At 38.5% G+C, this 21937-nt stretch overlaps 1 protein-coding gene across 1 annotated transcript in view; it reads left to right on the top strand.

Annotated features, from left to right (window-relative positions):
* Positions 1 to 1658: 1658 nt before the first annotated feature.
* LOC129250354 (kelch domain-containing protein 10 homolog) overlaps positions 1659 to 21937 on the top strand; it is a 31411-nt gene continuing 11132 nt past the window's right edge. The window contains exon 1 of the mRNA XM_054889984.1: positions 1659 to 1731. Within this exon, the coding sequence (XP_054745959.1) occupies positions 1659 to 1731 (73 nt within the window). The remainder of the gene's footprint in view (positions 1732 to 21937) is intronic.

The following is a 21937-nucleotide window of genomic DNA, read 5'->3' as shown; positions in this document are numbered from 1 at the left end:
TGACTTGTTGTCCCACTATTCCTTCCGTTTAAGACGAATGTTCTCGCGCAAACGCTTTAAAACGTCTAAATAATATTCAGCGTTAACCGATTTTGCGATTTGTGCGATTTTCAAGCACAATTTCCTTTACTCTTCCGATGTTTTCGTCGTTTACTGATGTTGCTGGACGACGTTCATGAGACAAGTTTTCAACCGATGTACGGCCCTCTTTGAACGATTTGTACCACACGCGATAGTCCCCAAAGGTTGTCTGCAACATTTTTAAGGCGTCTGAAGCCGAAATTTTGTTCGAATAGCAAAATTTCAAACAAATTCTTTTAATTTCCATCTTAAATTCGAAGAACACACTCGAACTTGACTTGTTTACAGTAGCGCAGAAAACAAACTATGTGACATATCACGCTGAAATTTGCCATGTAAGCTTATAACAGTTCTATCAAAAAATAAAAAATTTATTTTTGCCATATGTCATCCGCGGAAGGTTTTATTGATACCGCCTCGTTCATATTTGAGTAGAAGGTATGTATGTACGTATGCACAACAGGATGTCCTAACATAGAATGTATGCACATAATATATATATAATATGTACTTCTATCCGAAACTTCCAACAATACTATGCTCATTAGTATACACAGGGTTTCCGGTGACTGAATTAAAAATAATTACTTATGATGAAAGTTTATTTCAATAATTATTACAAGAAGTCAGCTCGGTGCCACTTGCTGGAGAAGTGAGGTGGGGATGACATTAACCTCGTGGACGATATTTTCTTAGTTAGACGAAACTTTCTATAGAAGATAACATAGACGCAACAATTTTTGATTTGTTTTGTTTTGTTTTTTGGTGGGTGAGGTAGGGTTCAAAATGCCTTCGCACTTACAGCGACTGTCGTCTACTGTGCCGAGTGGTGTGGCCACAAAACAATCCCTCCTCTTCTTCTTCGGAGACTACCTTCCCGGGACTACTTTCTGTATTAATTTGGGAGCGCCCAGAACGGCATTCATAAAGGACCAATTCTATTCACCCACGTCTGGCTCCACCATAACTTTAGACAGCTTTCATGCTATAGGCTCGTCTTCTTGTGTCTCTATCTTTTCGGCTTAATTTTGTTCCACTGTGCCGAGGTCAATCTGTTTTTCGTAGTACGTTCTCGATGTATCTCTTGACCGCATTCCAGCTGTCCTCGCGTTCGAACATTTTGCTGATTATGTTGTCGGCAATCTGCTTTCTCAGAGCATTTATTTCCGCGAGCCATCTGTCACAACTAAAAAACGTGTGGTTAGCGTCATTGCCCGGCGCTTCGCATTATATGCACTTGGAATCGCTTACCATGCACATCCAGAATAGGCATCTCCGGAAGTATCTGTGGGCCAAGAGGAGCTGAGTTAAGAAGTAGTTCACTTCCTCGAAGTTCCTTTGGACCCAGTTCTCAATTGATGGAATAAGTTTCGCCATCGGCTTTGTCACCGCAGCATGGTATGGCATCTCCGTTCCGCGACGCTAGTGGCGACGGGTTTTTTCGTGGAGTCCCACGCAGCTATCCACACAAAACACAAAACCACAAACAAACACAAGATGAGCAGGCAAATATCTTTAGGAGAAGTTCGATTAAAAATAACTGAAGCAATATAGCAACAGGCGGAACAACGAACCTAATGGCGGCAGCCGCAGGGCACGGAAATAGCATGTCGCTAACGCCAACGGAGACACCTACTTTCAGCTACCAAGGTAAGCCAAATTTGACCCAAAACAGAGACAAACCAGGCCCTGCTCCAGTGGAAAAGGCAGCAGTAAAGCCAGCAAGACTTCTGATGAGCTTCCTCAGCTGCAAATAAGTTGAGACAAACAAAATGGTACTACCAACACAAAATAAGGAGCTCAGAGATCTCGTCGGCAAGTTGGGTTCTGAAATAGTTCAGCACGTCCGTTTCTTTGAACCGCGGCACAACGTGCACTACGATATCAAAAAACGGTGCTGCATAATTAAGCACTGGCATACAGAGCTAGTTATTCAAGTCGAGGCGGAGCAGAAGACATCATGTCAAAAAAGGGAGAGCTGCAGCCTCAGCGGAGAAACACGAGCAATTGGTGAGGTCAACACAAAAGGAGCAAGAGTGGACGAAAGTTCGCAGGCCGAAGAAGGACAAAAAGGCAATAGCAATAAAACCAAAGGCAAATGCCTTTATAATCGCAAAAAAGTCTGACGGTATTTTGCTACGCGGACATATTGAAGACAGTAAAATCCAACTCCGAGCTCAAAGAATTTAGTGAAGAGGTGAGAACGATTAGGCCAACACAAAAAGGACGTCAGTAATTGAAAAAACTTTCTCGCACTCTTCGGTCAATCTGCGTACCCACATGGTCACAATGCAGATTAGAAACCTCATATTGGAACTAAGCTCGACAGACGAATTATTGGATGCCATGATGGAGCAAGCGCATATTACAACGCCAAACAGAGGTGCTATAAAGAGTATCAGAGTATCAGAGCAGTATATAGAGGTACGCACGCCGTTTACATCCAGCTTCCGGTAGAAGATGCTAAGAAGACCCTAGGTCTGGGGTCGAGTCTCGGAAGTAGTGTCACCCAAGCACTGCTATAGATTTTGGGGATATGGACACGTTGCCACAACCTCCAAGTAGCCTGATCGCTTTAAACCGTGCAGAAAGTGCGGTGAAGAAGGTCACAAAGCGGTAGACTGCAGAAAAAAGGGAAATGTGCATGTCCAAAGGCGTCTATGTAGCCGGAAGTGCAAAGTATCCGCTTTACCAGGAGACTGTGAGAACTCGAAGACCATGAAACCACTGCAGCTTAATATCCAACACTGCAAAACGGCACAGGGCCTCTTAGACCAATTGGTGACAGAGAAAAGGATTCATGCGTCACCTCGCTGGACAATCAAACAATTTGAACGAGTGCTATCACTTTTGGAAACAGAATTGAGCGGAAAACGACCAGTTATAATTTCTGGAGACTTCAACGCATGGTCTATCACATGGGGAAGTAAACACACCAACGCAAGAGGAACGGGTACCGAAGAAGCATTCGCCAGCAGGAATATGGTACTTGTTAACGATCCCCCAGTACGCACATTCGACAATTGGAGAGAGCAATATGTTATTGATTTAGCCTTTGCAGATCGTGGGACTGTATCAAAAGTTAGGTGGAAATAGGAGGATATAGAAGCGACTAATGACAGCATGTGATCCAGCAATGCCCAGATGCAAATCTCATAACAGGAGACAACCAGTGTAGTGGTGGTCAGATGAAATAGCAGATCCGCGCGAAATATGCAAAAAGGTGAGAAGGATATACCAGAGAGCAAGGGACAGGCCGTTTTTCGAACAACTTCACGAAGAAATCCGAGCGCAACGCCGAAAACAAGGAACAGGCATTGAAGCGAGTAAAAACAAGTGCTTTAAAAAGATGGCGCTGATGACAATCCATGGGTCTCGCGTACAAAGTGGTGATGGCAAAGGTTAAAGATTTAAATCTCGACGGAAGAGAAGGACGATGCGACCAAAGATTTCTTCTATGAGCGCTTGGAACGTTCCTATAAGCGCTGCCCCCGCCACGACATAAAAATCGTGCTTGGCGACTTCAACGCTAGGGTGGGCAAGATTGGAATTTTTGGCCCCACAGTCGGAAAACTCAGCCTGCAAAACGAAACATCCGGTAACGGACAGAGGCTGATCGACTTCACCCGGGCCCGAAACATGGTAGTCTACAGCACCAGATTCCATCATTAAAAGATACACCAAGCTACCTGGGTGTCTCTTGATCGGAAAACGCGAAACCAGATCTATCATGTTGTGATAGATGGAAGACACGCCTCTAGTGTATTAGATGTACGTACGATCTGAGGGCCCAACATCGACTCGGACCATTACCTTGTTGCAGCCAAACGGCGCACACGCCTCTGTGCAGCGAAAAGCGTTCATCTAACAACGCAAAGAATGTTCGACATCGAAAACCTGCAATCACAACATACAGCCAGAAGATTACCACTCGACTCTCACTCCTGCTCTCAGAGAGTACCGCCCAACAAACCGGCATGTTTGAGCAATGGAGCAACATTTCTCGTTCTCTACGTATCGCCGCCGAAGAAGAAATCGGATTCCGGCGAGCCCGAGCTATTCAAACATGGCGGCGAGGAGCTGGTAAGTTGCATGCATCACCCCTTATGCAAAATATCGTCGGATGAGAGCATGCCTGACGATTGGAATTTAAGTTTGCTCTGCCTAATCCATAAGAAGGGTATCCTGTAATCTGTGTCAATTACCGCGGGATTAGCCTTTTAAATATCGTCTATAAGGTTATAGCGAACGTATTGGGCGGAAGGCTGAGGTCCACCAACTGATTGGACCTTATCAGTGTGGCTTTAGACCTGGAAAGTCTACCATCGAACAAATATTTACAATACGCCAAATCTTGGAAAAGACCCACGAAAGGAGAATCGACACGCACCATCTTTTCGTCGGCTTCAAAGCTGCATTTGACAGGACGAGAAGGAGTCACTTGTATGCCGCGATGTCGGAATTTGGTATCGCCACAAAACTAATACGGCTATGCAAATTTACGTTGCTCAACACCAGCAGCACCGTCAGAATTGGGAAGGATTTCTCCGATCCGTTTGATACCAAATGAGGTTTCAGACAGGGTGACTCGCTGTCGTGTGACTTCTTTAACCTGATGTTGGAGAGCATCGTACGAGCCACAGAACTTAATCGCTCAGGCACAATTTTTTATAAGAGCGTACAATTGCTGGCGTATGCCTATGATATTGACATCATCGGCCTTAACAACCGCGCTGTTAGTTCTGCCTTCTCCAAACTGGATAAAGAGGCAAAGCGAATGGGTTTGGTGGTGAACGAGGACAAAACGAAGTACCTCCTGTCTTCAAACAAACAGTCGGCGCACTCGCGTATTGGCACCCACGTCACTTTTAACAGTTATAATTTTGAGGTTGTAAAAGACTTCGTGTATTTAGGAACCAGCATTAACACCGATAACAATGTCAGCCTTGAAATCCAACGTAGAATCTCTCTTGCCAACAAGTGCTACTTTGGACTAAGTAGGCAACTGAGTAGTAAAGTCCTCTCTCGACGAACAAAACCAACACTCTACAAGACTCTCATCATGCCCGTCCTAACGTATGGCGCAGAAGCTTGGACGATGACAACATCCGATGAAGCGACGCTTGGAGTGTTCGAGAGAAAGATTCTGCGTAAGATTTTTGGACCTTTGCACGTTGGCAACGGCGAATATCGCAGACGATGGAACGATGAGCTGTATAAGCTTTACGATGACATAGACATAGCTCTGCGAATAAAGATCCAGCGGCTACGTTGGCTGGGTCATGTCGTCCGAATGGATACAAACGCTTCGGCTCTGAAAGTATTCGATGCGGTACCAGCTGGTGGTAGCAGAGGAAAAGGAAGGAAAGATCAGGTGGAGAAGGACTTGGCTTCACTTGGTGTGTCCAATTGGCGCCGGTTAGCACGAGAAAGAAACGACTGGCGCTCTTTGTTAAACTCGGCCAAAATCACGTAAGCGGTTGTCGCGCCAATTAAGAAAAACAAGGCAATGAGAGTGAATAACGCGCTCATGCGTATGCTACCAATCGTTGGAGAGCTCCAAGAAAGTAGAGGTAAGATTCTTTCAATGGTTACTGACTCTATTCTCCTATACGCCCCCCAGTATGGTCAGGAGGACGAACGAGACGTCCAAAGGATGAATGGATAAGCAGAAAACACGGCGAAACGGATTACTATCCAAACCAAATCCTCAGTGGATATAGTGGCTATCTTGCGTACCTCCACCGTTTTAATATAGCAGATAATTCGACCGGCCAGAGGGCCACAGCGAAGATGAGAGTGCAGAACACGTGACTTTTTACTGCGCCAGATTTTTGGAAGAGCACTTTGAGCTCGCAAAAGTCCTCGGCGTCGTCCCCACACCAGAAAAACTTCTAACTCAAATGCTGATCACGTATAACCCCAATACGCAATTAAGAGAGGAACCTGGACGCAGGTACCTGGTGTGTTTAAAATACATAAACACGGCTCCACCGTGATGAAATTGCTTTTATCAGTCTCATGGTGTAGTCAGCCGAGAGGGGAGGAATGTTATAGGGTTAGTGGGAGCATGTCCCACATACCCCAGGTGTGACGGCAACTTTGATGATGTTTCTGACATTTTCGATTTTAACCTCCTCTGCAAAAAAAAAAAAAACAAAACATGCATTCATTCGTTCCAAGAGGTCGACGGGTATCTCCCCGCTGATCCCAAAGACGTCAGCGCAAGGGAAAGTGCAGTAGGCTGAGGCAACTCTGATTGTCGCTGTTCGTTGAACAGCCTCCAGTGCTATGCGCTTGGCTTTGAAGTTTAGCACTATTTACCATACTTCGCTTCCGTACAGGAGAACTGAGTTTGTGTCCGCCATAATTAGCTTTCTTTTGCTCTGTGTTGGCCCATCGATGTTTGCTATTAATGTACTTAACATATGCACTTCGTATCTGGGCCAAGAAAGTAAGCTTGCAGTCAAGTTGAATACCTAGGTTTTTCACTATTTTTTGGGTCACTAAGGACGTGCCGCCTATTCGCATACTGGCTTCGAGTAGCATGTGATCTCGTGTCATAAGGATCACTTCGGTGCGATGCTTGGCGAGTTCCAGGCCGTAGTCCTCAAGCCATATTTATGTCCTTATCATAACTTCTCTTAGCTTCTTCCTAGCGTCCTCAGTGTCTCGGGCTGGTATGGCCGCCGCTATATCGCCTGCGTATCCCATCATAGCTTCTTTCCGGGCCGTTCAACAGTGTGTAGCTTAGCTGTATTTTCGGAAGCTTATATCGCTACCTTCCAATCAGGAAAACAAGTTGACACTGTTTATACCGACTTCTCTAAGGCCTTTGATCAGGTTTTCCATATCATATTAATAAAAAATAGCCTGCATTGGATTCCACTCAGCCTGCTTAAGTTGGATCTCTTCTTACTTGCAAAATCGCCATTGCTTAGTCGTCGTCGACAATATTCGGCCTCTTCTTTTTGTTGCTTCCTCTGGGATTCCACAAGGTAGTATTCTTGGCCCGCTTCTTTTTGTTCTGTTTATCAATGATATTCGCTCTTGCTTCTCGTCAGAAAAATTCCTGCTTTATGCAGACTACGTTAAGATTTATTCGACGATTACTAGCTCCCTCGACTCCGAATTGATGCAAATTGATTTAGATAATTTCAGCAACTGGTGTATCAATAATTTTCTATCGCTCAACTTAAATAAGTGCTTCCAAATTACCTTTTCCAAACGTGCCACTGTTATTGACTCCCCTTATCACATATCAAGAACACCCCTGTCACGTGTAAGTGAAATTAATGACTTGGGTGTAACATTTCAATCGAAGCTTACTTTTACTAGTCATGTAAATTTAATTATTGCCAAATCTTACGGCATGCTTTTTGTTAGGCGTCACAGCTTCGACTTCTCCGACCTTTATACTCTGAATCATTTGTATACGGCGTTTGTGCGTTCCAAACTGGAGTACGCATCACTCATTTGGTCTCCGTACTATACGTGTCATGCTGCTAGAATTGAACGAATCCAAAAGGTATTCTTACGTTTCGCGTTGCGTAATTTACGCATTCTGGATCCTATCCCTACATATGACGCGCGATGCTTATTGATCATTGCAGAGCAGGAGAATAATTCTATCTTTATCTTTCATTTTTGACTTAATCGGTGGTGCTGTTGACTGTCCGGTGCTTCTTGAGATGATTTTCTTCAATATTCCGGTCAGAGTTCTGCGTAGCTCGGAGTTCTTCTATGTTGGTCTTTTAAAATCCCTTTATGCTCAGAATGCTCCTATTACTAGCACCTTAACTGAGTTTAATAAAATCTCTAAATATGTTGAGATAGGTTTTTCATTTTCAAAAGATCACCTATTAAAATCTTTGAACATTTATTATAAATAATTTATATTTTCTTTTTTTATTGCCTATTTACCTTAAAATATGTCCACTTAGCCTGTAATAATCTACTATATTCATTGCCTTAGTAAATAAATAAATAAATAAATAAATATTTATCTTCTGGCATTTCCAAGCTCAATATCCTGTCGTAGCTCAGATTCCAGAGGTCGAGACCCAGAATATAGATCGTTGAGATGGGCCCGACGTAACTGCTCTTGTTTTTTGGCCGTCTGGTGTGTAGTACAGCATTTCAAAAGCGTCGATTGACGCGCTCTCTCTTATAGGGATCGTTTCTGTGTTGCCATTCGCTGGAATGGGAGTGACGAGCCGTTCTGCCGCTGCAAGGGTGCTGGTTGGAGTATATGGCGCTGGTTGTAGCCCTCCAATGGCGGTACTAGATGCATCCTACAACTGAAAACTGATGCTACTGTGCCCGCTGCCGCTTGCGGGGCTATCAGCTTTAACATTTTTGAACGCAGTACGGGCTGGTCCGCTTCCAGGTGCATTCAGAATTGGTGCGCTCTTTGCTGGGGGGGATCTTAGCAGTAAGCTTCGTCTTCTGAAGGCTGCACTTGGATCCATGTTCTTCGGTTTTTTGCTCGGTGGTTGGTTTCTGATTTTGGGTATTCATATTCAGTTCTTTGGAGTCCCGACTTCAGGCCGCTATCCTTACAGAACAGGAACTAGTTAGGATTTCTGCGCTGATCCTGCACTACCTACTTAATGGTGACGAGTAAGGAACGCACCTGAAGGCTTGCCAGAGTTTTAACGTGACGGAGGTGATTGTAGCATTAGCCTATCAGCCGTTTCGGTGAGGTGTCACCCTCCTGACCTGAGGTGATCGAATACTACTTTCACCAGCCCATAGACAGTATAGTCTAAAATATTTTCCAGCATAGAGTAATCAGGTAGAGTACCAGTAAGATGGTATCGATCCCCATGAGCCTTACAACCCTGCCGCTGGAGGTATTCGGGGTATATGAGGCCTTTCGACCCGAGCGCCTTCCTCTCCTGCCTGATTTTAGTCGCCTCTTACGACAGGCATGCCTTACTGCGGATGTATTCCTTTCCCCGACGTGCTGTGGTAATTCAATTGTTGAATATTCTGCAATGTAATTTGACAAATATTTGTTTTTTTTATAATACAAACATAGGTACAAAATAAAATATTGTACATAACACTGTATGTTAGGTGAACTAACGAGCAATACAATTTTAGTAACATACAGAGATTTTTGTAAAGAGATTTTCATGCTAGATCATGTGGTTTGATTCGATGGAGTCGTCGGGTTAAGCTTGAGGTGTTGAGGAATTTATTAGCTTCCTCATCCCCGTGCCCTTGAAGCCTGTGGGAGTGAGCTTCTGCTTGTTTTTTAATTTCTTCAGCGTCGGTAGGTATCTTGAGGTCACGATGAATATCTTTATTGCGAACGAACGAAGGTAAGTTGAGAATATCTCGAAGGATTTTATTCTGCAGTCGTTGAAATATTTTTATATTACTTTGACTGGCGCAACCCCATAGTTGCGCGCCACAGGATCACACAGGCTTTATAATTTGTTTATATATAGATATTTTGTTATAGGTATATGGATTGCTTTGATCTTCGTCCAATTAGCCATTTCATTTTTATTATTTTCAGATGCATTGCACGTCGTTCAAGTTTTACATGCTCCTTACATCGAAGCTTAGCATCACGCATTATGCCAAGGTATTTTGCAGTGTAGTTTTTGTTGAAAAAGTTTGCATGAACTGCCTTGGCATTATTCAACTTTTTGCGGGAAGTATTCGTCTATTCTTCAATAGCGTTTGTTGCAATTTGAAGTTTGGCTGCAGCTTCTTCAGCACTTTTTCCAATTGCTAGGATGGCACTGTCAAGCTATTCGGGGGTATCGGCAAGTCCCTGGTATGTAAAAGCTATAAGAGCGGCCCAAAAATGCTTCCTTGCGGCAAACCAGCATTTATTTCATCAAGGTTGGAGTGTTCGTTCTATTGTTTAATGCGAAAGTAGCGTTCGCTCAGATACGACTTTAGGAGGGCGCAAAAATCATTCGAAAGGCAGCTATTTAGTTTGTTATTTAAACTGACATGCCAACCCTTGTCAAAAGCTTGTGGGTTGTCCAGGAATTCTGCTGAGCGTATAGTAAGAGAGCTGGTGAACATTTTTGGGTAGGTATTTGAGTCACGATGAAAACTTCCTCAATACATCTCCCATGATACCTGAATCGAGAACCGGACACCTGGCTGGCAGGTACCGGAGCAAAACGGACCCTTATATCATATTTTAGAAACAATAATATTTTTTTGACAAAAAATGTTTTTCATGCACTCTGTAACTTTAATATTTGAAAATTTTATACTCAAAGAGTGAAAAATAAATAAGCCAGATTATTTAGTCGAGCCAAATAGTTTGCCAGACAATTGCAAAATATTTCACGGAAAATTAAAAAAAATATATTTGAGGCACGCTGAAAATTTAACAGCATAGTATTAGCGATGAAAAATTAATATTAATAAAAAGATAGATCATTCTGGTGGGATTTTTTACCTGCCAGGTGATCGAGAGAGTTAGAAATGAGTGTGAGTGAGCAGTGCTATAGGTAGGTCGCAGTGTGAGAGAGCGCGTATATCGGCAGCTGTTTGCGTCCCTCAATGCTGCGGTGCTATTGGCTGAGGTAAGACCACGTGACATACAGTACCCATGCTGTTGCTAGTCGGAATTTTGGAGCAGTTAAAAGATATTAAATTGTAATTTTTTTCAAAAATCGTAATTTTTATACATTGATCTTCGTATGAAATCAGTACACGTTAATCATTTATATATCTATATATATACAAATTCAGTCGATTTTCGCGTTGTGATGAACTTTACGGAGAATGGCTTAATTGATTTTAACCAAACTTTGCCACATTAAAGAGACACATGTGAAGAAGGTTTGTGTTTTGAAATTTTTAGAATCGGATACCAGGGTCTCGAGAAATAGGCCAAAACGTGGACCCGGGTAACCCTAGGATGTGTTTGTACAATATGGGTACCAAATGGAAGCTGTTGATGATTTCTATAGTATAGAGTATTTTTCATACTGTTCCGTGACTTGGATCTCGAGATATAGGTCAAAACGTGATCCCGGGTAACCCTAGGATGTGTTTGTACAATATGGGTAGCAAATGGAAGCTGTTAATGATTTCTATAGTATAGAGTATTTTTCATACCGTTCCGTGAATAGGGTCTCGAGATATAGGCCAAAACGTGGACCCGGGTAACCCTAGGATGTGTTTGTACAATATGGATATCAAATGAAAGCTGTTGATAAGTGCTTTAGTACGGGGTAATTTTCATACCTATTGATGACTAGGGTCTCGAAATATATGCCAAAACGTGGACCCGCCGTGTCTTTGCATCGAATTAAACCAAAGTTACACCCATTGCTAAGTAAGTATTGAAAATGGGTTTCGTAAAGTTTGGTTGTAATTCGGAACACCGGCAACGCGTACAGCGTTCTTTTGAACCAGCCGTAATGTCGTTTACTTTTTTAACGCTTGGGGCGGAACTGAACTGTCAAATTGATAGTGTGAGTTACAATGTGTCAATATTTCTTTCTGATTTGGATGCCATAAGGAAAAAACGTAAGTGCAACATGTAAAAATTGTTTGTGAATTTTGTTGGAGTGGATTTTGGAACAGTGAATAATTTCTTACGATATTTGAGAATTTAATGTGAAATCCGAATGTTCAAATGAAATTATGTTTTGTGGATTTATTTTTTCGGTTCATATGCGATAAGCTACGATACACCATGAGTGAAAAAAATGGTAAAAAAAATGAAAAAACAAAAGAAATTGTTAAAGGATGCAAAAGAAGAGCACGAAAAATAAGTAACTTTGATGAAAAAATTAATAGTCTTATCATGCAAATTGTCAACAATTTTAAGAAGAAAAGAGATGATTTAAGAAAACCACAACAAAATAAAATAATCCTGTTTTGAAATCTCAGAATACCATAATTACAATCATGTTTATTACAGTACAAATGCCAAGACAATCACGTAGTCATATTGGTCGTTCGACAAATAATAAAGGCGCATGAGAAATGCCCGGAATAACGCGACATCAGAAGAACGTCAAGAACAAAATGAAGTAGTCAAACGATTGATGAATAATGTTATCCAAGCAACTATTTTAATTGGCAAATTCAAGAATGAAGACGTTCTAATACCAAGAATTCCAATGATTCCACCTGAATTGCCACTTGAATTCAAGCGTTTGCAACTGCCCATTCGTTTAGCATTTGCAATAACTATCAATAAATCACAAGGGCAAACTTTAGAAATTTGCGGGATGAATTAAGAAGAACCAGTATTCACCCATGGTCAACTATACGTTGGCTGTTCACGTGTTGGGAAGTCAACAACATTATATATTTACTCAAAAACAAATAGAAAAACAAAAAATATTGTTTATGCCAAGACGCCTGAATAAAGAATAAAGAAATATATAATATGAAAACCATATCTTTTCTGTTCTAAACCATATCTATTCTATTTTAGTGTGCCCAGCGGAGCGGGCCGGGTTTGTTAGTCTATATATGTATATTATATAAAAATTCAGCCGTTTTTCTCCTTGTGATGAACTTTACGGAGAATGGCTCAACCGATTTTAACCAAACTTTGCCACATTGAAGAGACACAAGTGGAGAAGGTTTGTAACTATGTCTGGTTAAGTTTTCCTTTACTTCTTCGTCAACACACAGTTAACACAAGGCAGCGTTCTTTTTAGCTCAACGAACCTGAACAGGTCGTCGCTAAAAAAGTACTTAAGCAAGTCCGTTTTCTTAGAAGATTACCAAAGGTTATCAGTAATAGCAGAGAATGTTAATGCAATGAGAAGGTGCAAATGTTACTGTAAGCTTTTTTTAGTACAATTGAGATCTGAAAGATTTGTAATAAGGTCATTTAGCACACCGAGTTTATAGACACCTCACTGACTTTTGCCCACACAAAAATTAGAAACACCACACATTTTTCACCTCAACACACAACACATTTCTCACCTCGACATTAAACCAATTAAATTTGTACTATTTTCGTATTTTTGAAATAATAAGCGAATACGTAAAATTTATTACATAATTTTTTTTTTCAATTACATTAAAAAAAAAAAAAACGATTTTAAAAAATAAAATTTATAAAAAAAAGTTTGCACCGGGAATTGAACTCGAGTCTAACATGTGGCGAGGAAAAATAGGCGGTGCGTTTATTTCTTCGACTGCTTATTTTTTGACCATTTTGTTACTTTTGAAATGATAAGCGGATACATAAAATTTATTACAAATTTTTTTACGATTACATTAAAAAAAAAAAATTTAAAACGAAAAAAAAAAAATTTACACCGAGAATTGATGGCGAGTCACGTGGGGAGGATAAATACATTAAACTAATTAAATTTTTACTATTTTCGTATTTTTTGAAATAATAAGCGAATACGTAAAATTTATTACATAATTTTTTTTAATTACATAAAAAAAAAACGAATTTAAAAAAAAAAAAAATTAATAAAAAAAGGTTTGCACTGGGAATTGAAATCGAGTCTAACATGTGGCGAGGAAAAATAGGAGGTGCATTTATTTCTTCGACTGCTTATTTTTTTACCATTTTGTTACTTTTGAAATGATAAGCGGATACATAAAATTTATTAAAAATTTTTTTACGATTACATTAAAGAAAACACATTAAAAAAAAAAAAAAAATTGGCGCCGAGATTTGATGCCGAGTCACATGGGGAGGATAAATACGCAGTGCGTTTATTTCTGCGCCTGCGTTGTGAACCAAGGTTATGTGCATGCGCGCGACGCGAATTAATTTTAATAAAGTTCTGAAAGTAATTCATGAAGTTTTTCATTACATACATTCATAAATGAACGTATACTCTATATGTACATAAATGATGGTATATGACAATATACATACATAATATGTATGTACATGTCAATAGGAGGTATTTGCATTAAGAAAAAAAAACGGCTTAAGATAAATCAACATTTATTTTATATTGTATGTCAATTTATAGTTTATGTATTCGACAGCATTTACATACATATGTAGGTATGTACATTTGTATATGAAAAACAATAATGCACAAGCGCAAGAACATCATCTTCCATTCATACATACATATGTACATATGCATGTATGCCCAAATAACCTTGACTTATGTATGTACACAAGTCACAGCACATCACATTCTTACAAGACAAATACACATACGCACTAGCGAGTTTCTTCCTAACAAGTGCAAAAACAATTCTGCTCTATGTATGTATTATGTCCTAGCATATATACATACATATGTATATACCTACTTGCCTTCTAAACTTCCTACAAAATAATTGTATTCATATGTTACTACATCCATGCACGTTCATACATTCATGCATATGTATATGCGCGAGCACAGCGCTCCCTTCTTGCTTCCGTGTACTTTTGTCTTTCACCAGTCGATATTCCTAATATTGTACTTACAAAAACACGATATGTACTTTGATAGACGCAAAAGCAACAGCAAGCGCAACGCCATGGCCGCTTTGCCACCGCACATTCTAAAATGTTCTAGAACACAACAAAAACACATACCTCACATGCGCATGTCGCCCAAAGCTAAAATCTAAGCCTAGCGACTACAAAAACAAAATACATTCGTAGACGCAGTCGCAGCGGCCATGATTCTATCAGCGACGGCGCTGAACAATTTAGAACAAAACAAAAAGTTCATTCATAAGTTAGAGCTCATATTTCAATTTCATTCATAAAACGAGCCGGCCATATGCCAATTTTCGCGACCATTCGAAAATAGTCAATATTGGAATATTTCGCGTGGAATTATTTGCCAATATTTGATAAATCTTAAATTTTTGTCATGTCGAGTGGCCGCGGCTCCGTATGTATGTATGCACCCTTATATGTATGTAAATATGTCTTCTAACTGTGCGACAGTCGCGAGTTAATGCGACTTCCAGCGAATCACACATTGCTGTCCGCAAAGCCGCATATATGTACCTTATGATCAGAAAGTACCGGGAATGTTTAAATTAAACAAAACAGAGTTAAATGTAAGGCAAATTTATATTATCTCCTTCAAAATATGACCCGTCTGAAGCAACACACATGTGCCAACGTTTAACCCACTCCTCCAAACACCCCCGGCAGGCCGATTTGTATTCTCTTTGAGCGCGTTATCATCATGCAAAATCTGAGAATTATTTGCTCACATTTCCGGCGGTTTGCAACACACAGCATCTCTCTAAGGTTTCAAAACGGATAAATAATATTCTCTATTGACTGTCTGGCCCGATGGAAGGTACTCATGGTGGACTATGCCTTGGCAATCGAAGGAAGCAGTCAACATCACCTTCCCGGTTCTTTTTGCTCATAGGGTATACATATCCCATGTGTCAAGTGTGCGCAGAAGCTTGTGTTCTGGGTTTGTTAGAATGGTGGTAGTTTGTACATATATTTAAACACATATGTGAGTATGCGCGTTAGGCTTCCTGGATGGATATTAGAATATTTTCTCATCAATATGTGTATGTAAGTAGTTCAGATTTGACTGAAGAGATTAAATATAGGAATGCATATTCATATGATTGACTTTATGGCTGTTTTACATATAAATCAATTCAAATGAATAATGTTATATAGAAAATAAATTTCTAAATAACTGATATTAGAAAAACCTGAATACACTATTTTAAATCAATTTCAATTAAACCAAATATAAAAAATGAAATAAAAATATCGAATAAAAAACTGTGCATAGGATTTGAACCTGAGTCAAACATAACACTATGTACCGCATATACAACACGTCTTTCACGACTGCGCTAATCTACAATTGATAATAAACGTTTCTAAATCACTCATTTATTCGATTCGCAGTTTTATATGCACATATTCTGTGTTAGTTGAAAGTTTGTATGCGTAATTATATGCATATGTATGTGTGTATGCGCGTTTGGCTTTCTGGACGGATATTAGAATGATATTTTCTCATCAATATAATTTGGATTTTATGAAATAGATTATAGATATATGTACATATTTTCTGTTTTGATTGATTTATATAAAAATCAGGTCATATCCAGTATGAACTATTTTATACCGAAAAGAAATGTCCATTTATAAAATACAAAAAAACAGTATTTTAAAGAAATTTTAATTAAAATAAACTCAAAAATTGTACCAAACTTTCCTGGTTTGAATTGTAAAAAAAAAAAATGTGTAAGAAAAAAAACATGTCTTCAGGACTCGAACCTGAATTATATACGTGCCAAAAAACAAAACGAATAATTCCGCCGACTTTAGCTTCTGCACCACAAACTAACTACGGTGCGGTCTTCTTAATCGCAATTTTATTCGCTTCGATTTCCTTAGTAGTGTGCCGAAAAATCTTATGAACGTCCTCAGTAGTATGGTAAACGCAGAAAATATCTGAATTCTTGGCCTAGCGTGGTAAGTAAATATAGAAACCCTCCACTCGCGTCACTCGCGTGGTAAATATCTGCAATTCCGACCTCTTCAGGAAAGTTGAATTTGAAATGACCTTATTATGAATCTATAAATTAGAACTCGAAAAAAGCTCTTTTAACATTTGCTCCTTCTCATTGCATTAACATTCTCTGGTAATAGTGCATAGGGAAAGTAAGTGTTAAAACTAACAAGAAAGTGTTTTATTTGGTAAAGTGTTCAAGTGAAGCAGTTTCCAGGCATCAACCAAAGAGATAAAAAAAGTGCGTCAGAAATATTTAAGAGAAGAGATTGTTTTCACATTTTCCAACAGTATCTTCACGAAAAATTTACAAAATATATATTAATTTTGAAATTAATTGATAACAAGTAAAACAGTGAATAAATGGTGTGAAAAATACACACAAGAGAAATCGGCAAAAATAATTAATATTTTAGAAGTTTTTACTTAAGATATTTAAGAAAAGAGATTGTTTTCACACTTTCCGTAGATATTTTCAAGAAAAATTTCAAAAATATATATTATTTTTGCTGATCATTTCCCATATCTGTTCTGTGTAATTTTCATTTGAACGCGTGCTCACAGTTCAATTATATTTCTAAAAGATGGCGCTAACAGTATGTTAATTTGAATTCCAGTTTAAAAATAAGAAAAGTAGCAATCAAGAGCTCAGAGTGACATACGGAAGACCACTTTGATTCGGTAAAAGAAATGCCAAGAGGTGGAAGACATGTTAACATCGGACGTAATACACGTCACAATAGAAATGTGCAAAATCACAGACAAAATGAAAGTGAGGAAAATCATGCTGATAGATTAAGTCAACAAATAGATCGTACTAGCAGAGAATGTTAATGCAATGAGAAGGAACAAATGTTAAATGAGCTTTTTTCGAGTTCTAATTTATAGATTCATAATAAGGTCATTTCAAATTCAACTTTCCTGAAGAGGTCGGAATTGCAGATATTTACCACGCGAGTGACGCGAGTGGAGGGTTTCTATATTTACTTACCACGCTAGGCCAAGAATTCAGATATTTTCTGCGTTTACCATACTATTGAGGACGTTCATAAGATTTTTCGGCACACTACTAAGGAAATCGAAGCGAATAAAATTGCGATTAAGAAGGCCGCACGGTAGTTAGTTTGTGGTGCAGAAGCTAAAGTCGGCGGAATTATTCGTTTTGTTTTTTGGCACGTATATAATTCAGGTTCAAATCCTGAAGTCATATATTTTTTCTTGCACATTTTTTTTTTTTTACAATTCAAACCAGGAAAGTTTGGTAAAATTTTTGAGTTTATTTTAATTAAAATTTCTTTAAAATACTGTTTTTTGTATTTTATAAATGGAAATTTCTTTTCGGTATAAAATAGTTCATACTGGATATGACCTGATTTTTATATAAATCAATCAAAACAGAAAATATGTACATATGTCTATAATCTATTTCATCAAATCCAAATTATATTGATGAGAAAATATCATTCTAATATCCGTCCAGAAAGCCAAACGCGCATACACAGATGCATATTCATATAATTACGCATACAAACTTTCAACTAACGCAGAATATGTACATATAAAACTGCGAATCGAATAAATGAGTGATTTAGAAAAGATCATTAATAATTGTAGATTAGCGCAATCGTGAAAGACGTGTCGTATATGCAGTACATCGTCTCATATTTGACTCAGGTTCAAATCCTGTGCACAGTTTTTTTCATTTTTTATATTTGGTTTAATTGAAATTGATTTAAAATAGTGTATTCAGGTTTTTCTAATACCAGTTATTTAGAAATTTATTTTCTACATAACATTATTCATTTGAATTGATTTATATGTAAAACAGCCATAAAGTCAATCATATGAATATGCATTCCTATATTTAATTTCTTCAGTCAAATCTGAACTACTTACATACACATATTGATGAGAAAATATTCTAATATCCATCCAGGAAGCCTAACGCGCATACTCACATATGTGTTTAAATATATGCACAAACCACCACCATTCTAACAAAACCCAGAACACAAGCTTCTGCGCACACTTGACACATGGGATATGTATACCCTATGAGCAAAAAGAACCGGGAAGGTGATGTTGACTGCTTCCTTCGATTGCCAAGGCATAGTCCACCATGAGTACCTTCCATCGGGCCAGACAGTCAATAGAGAATATTATTTATCCGTTTTGAAACCTTAGAGAGATGCTGTGTGTTGCAAACCGCCGGAAATGTGAGCAAACAATTCTCAGATTTTGCATGATGATAACGCGCCATCGCACTGATCAAAGAGAATACAAATCGGCCTGCCGGGGGTGTTTGGAGGACTGGGTTAAACGTTGGCACATGTGTGTTGCTTCAGACGGGTCATATTTTGAAGAAGATAATATAAATTTGCCTTAAATTTAACTCTGTTTTGTTTAATTTAAACATTCCCGGTACTTTCTGATCATAAGGTACATACTTGCGGCTTTGCGGACAGCAATGTGTGATTCGCTGGAAGTCGCATTAACTCGCGACTGTCGCACAGTTAGAAGACATATTTACATACATATAAGGGTGCATACATACATACGGAGCCGCGGCCACTCGACATGACAAAAATTTAAGATTTATCAAATATTGGCAAATAATTCCACGCGAAATATTCCAATATTGACTATTTTCGAATGGTCGCGAAAATTGGCATATGGGCGGCTCGTTTTATGAATGAAATTGAAATATGAGCTCTAACTTATGAATGAACTTTTTGTTTTTCTTCTAAATTGTTCAGCGCAGTCGCTGATAGAATTATGGCCGCTGCGACTGCGTCTACGAATGTATTTTATTTTTGTAGTCGCCAGGCTTAGATTTTAGCTTTGGGCGACATGCGCATGTGAGGTATGTGTTTTTGTTGTGTTCTAGAACATTTTAGAATGTGCGGTGGCAAAGCGGCCATGGCGTTGCGCTTGCTGTTGCTTTTGCGTCTATCAAAGTACATATCGTGTTTTTGTAAGTACAATATTAGGAATATCGACTGGTGAAAGACAAAAGTACACGGAAGCAAGAAGGGAGAGCTGTGCTCGCGCATATACATATGCATGAATGTATGAACGTGCATGGATGTAGTAACATATGAATACAATTATTTTGTAGGAAGTTTAGAAGGCAAGTAGGTATATATGTATGTATATATGCTAGGACATAATACATACATAGAGCAGAATTGTTTTTGCACTTGTTAGGAAGAAACTCGCTAGTGCGTATGTGTATTTGTCTTGTAAGAATGTGATGTGCTGTGACTTGTGTACATACATAAGTCAAGGTTATTTGGGCATACATGCATATGTACATATGTATGAAAGGAAGATGATGTTCTTGCGCTTGTGCATTATTGTTTTTCATATAATATACAAATGTACATACCTACACATGTATGTAAATGCTGTCGAATACATAAACTATAAATTGGCATACAATATAAAATAAGTGTTGATTTATCTTAAACCGTTTTTTTTTTCTTAATGCAAATACCTCCTATTGACATGTACATACATATTATGTATGTATGTATATTGTCATATACAGTACTATCTCGATAATCCGGACACCCTTAATGTTAGGGGTCGTCCGGATTATGGGGGTGCCCGGATTATAGATGATTTTTTTTTTTCAACTAAACGTTGTTTTTTTTGAAATGAACATAACGCAATTCAGATATATGTATGTACATATATTAAATAGTTTTATTAAATACAGTACAATCATACTTACATAATAATATGTACATCTGTACATAATCAAACATTTTTTTTATTTAGTATGTATTATACTATTTCAAAAAAATTATTAATTTTGGTCTGCTGCGAGTTCGCCAGCAACATTTTATCTGCAGTTTCTTTAAATCGTCTTAAAACTAAAATATCCATAGCCGAAGCGTCAATTTGTTCTGCCCATTGTATAGCCTTGGAAAAAATATTTTTTGCTTCACCGCTACTTATAGTATTTACCGCTTCAACTATGGTGCAATCAGAATCAGCTTCTTCTATATTATTATTTTCCTCCACAGACTGTACAATTTCCTGATCAGAAAAATCGTAGTCGAATTCATCTATTCCTTTCGCCCAATTAGTTATGAATTCAATGTCATTCTGTGAGTCTGGATTAATTGATGCGATGATAGTTTGAATTTCATTCAAATCTGGATTATTGACTGTAAGTTGAGCCAGAGGTATCGAACCTTCCTCGGTCCATTCTTCGCTGTGACTCCCCAACAACTCCTTCCAACTGTGTACAATATTTTGTTGTGATATACCTAACCACGCATTGTTTAAAAATGTAACAGCATTTCGCAGCGTAAAGTTTTTTAATGCAATTCCAAGATCTGTATTGTCCGTAATGAGATGATTTAAAAGCTGTTTTCGGTAAGTGACTTTTATATTTTCAATTAAATCTTGATCTAACGGCTGTATGACTGCTGTGCAATTAGGTGGAAGAAACACAATTCGGAGATTCGGATCCGTTCCAAGATCTTCCGAACCTACGTGGCATGGCGCATTGTCAACTAGTAAAATAGCCTTTAACGGTCTATTATTATCTTTTAAAAACTTTTTTACGTTTGGTATAAAATGTTTTCTGTACCATTCTGTAAATAAATATGTCGACATCCAACCTTTTTTACTTGCATTATAAATTACAGGCAGATCAAAATTTTTAAATGATCGTGGATTAACTGATTTGCCTATTACCAACAATGGTAACTTATGTGTGCCAGAAGCGTTACAACAAGGCATAAAAGTTATACGATCTTTCGAAATTTTTCTACCGGATGCGGATTTTTCGTGCGAGTGCACCATTGTTGTTGTAGGAATAACTTTCCAAAAAGCTGCAGATTCATCTGCATTATAAATCTGCTCATTGTCTAGCTCCATTTCTTCAATGATATTTTTAAGTTTCTGCCTAAACGGTTCTACTGCAGAGACATCACTGCTAACTTTTTCACCACAAATTTTTAATTTTCTTATGCCATGTCGTGCTTTAAACTTTTCGATCCAACCTAGACTTGCTGTAAAATCGTTTTTGCCAGTTATTTGATTGTAGAAATATTTTGCTTTGGTTTGAATCATTTCGGTTGATATAGGAATATGCTGGTGCCTCTGTTGGATAAACCAAGTCATTAAGGCCTCCTCCATATCAGCATGTTCTCCAAGCTTCATAGTCTGCCTTTTTTCTGAAAAGTGTCACTTAGTTAATTAATTGTAAACTAAATTTAATTAAATGCTCACTAACCAGGTTTCTGTTCACATTTAGTCGCGAATTTTCTAATGGCATCACGTTTCTTTTTTATGTCAAAAACAGTAGATTTGTTGACACCAAATTCTGTTTCAAACTATCTTAATGATTTTCCCTTATCAAGGAGATCTAAAATTTCACATTTTTTCTGAAGAGTAAGGGTTTTATGAGCCCT

The sequence above is a fragment of the Anastrepha obliqua genome, chromosome 6 (assembly GCF_027943255.1).
Source record: "Anastrepha obliqua isolate idAnaObli1 chromosome 6, idAnaObli1_1.0, whole genome shotgun sequence".
NCBI classification, from domain to species: domain Eukaryota; kingdom Metazoa; phylum Arthropoda; class Insecta; order Diptera; family Tephritidae; genus Anastrepha; species Anastrepha obliqua.
This window is presented reverse-complemented; position numbering and strand designations above follow the sequence as displayed.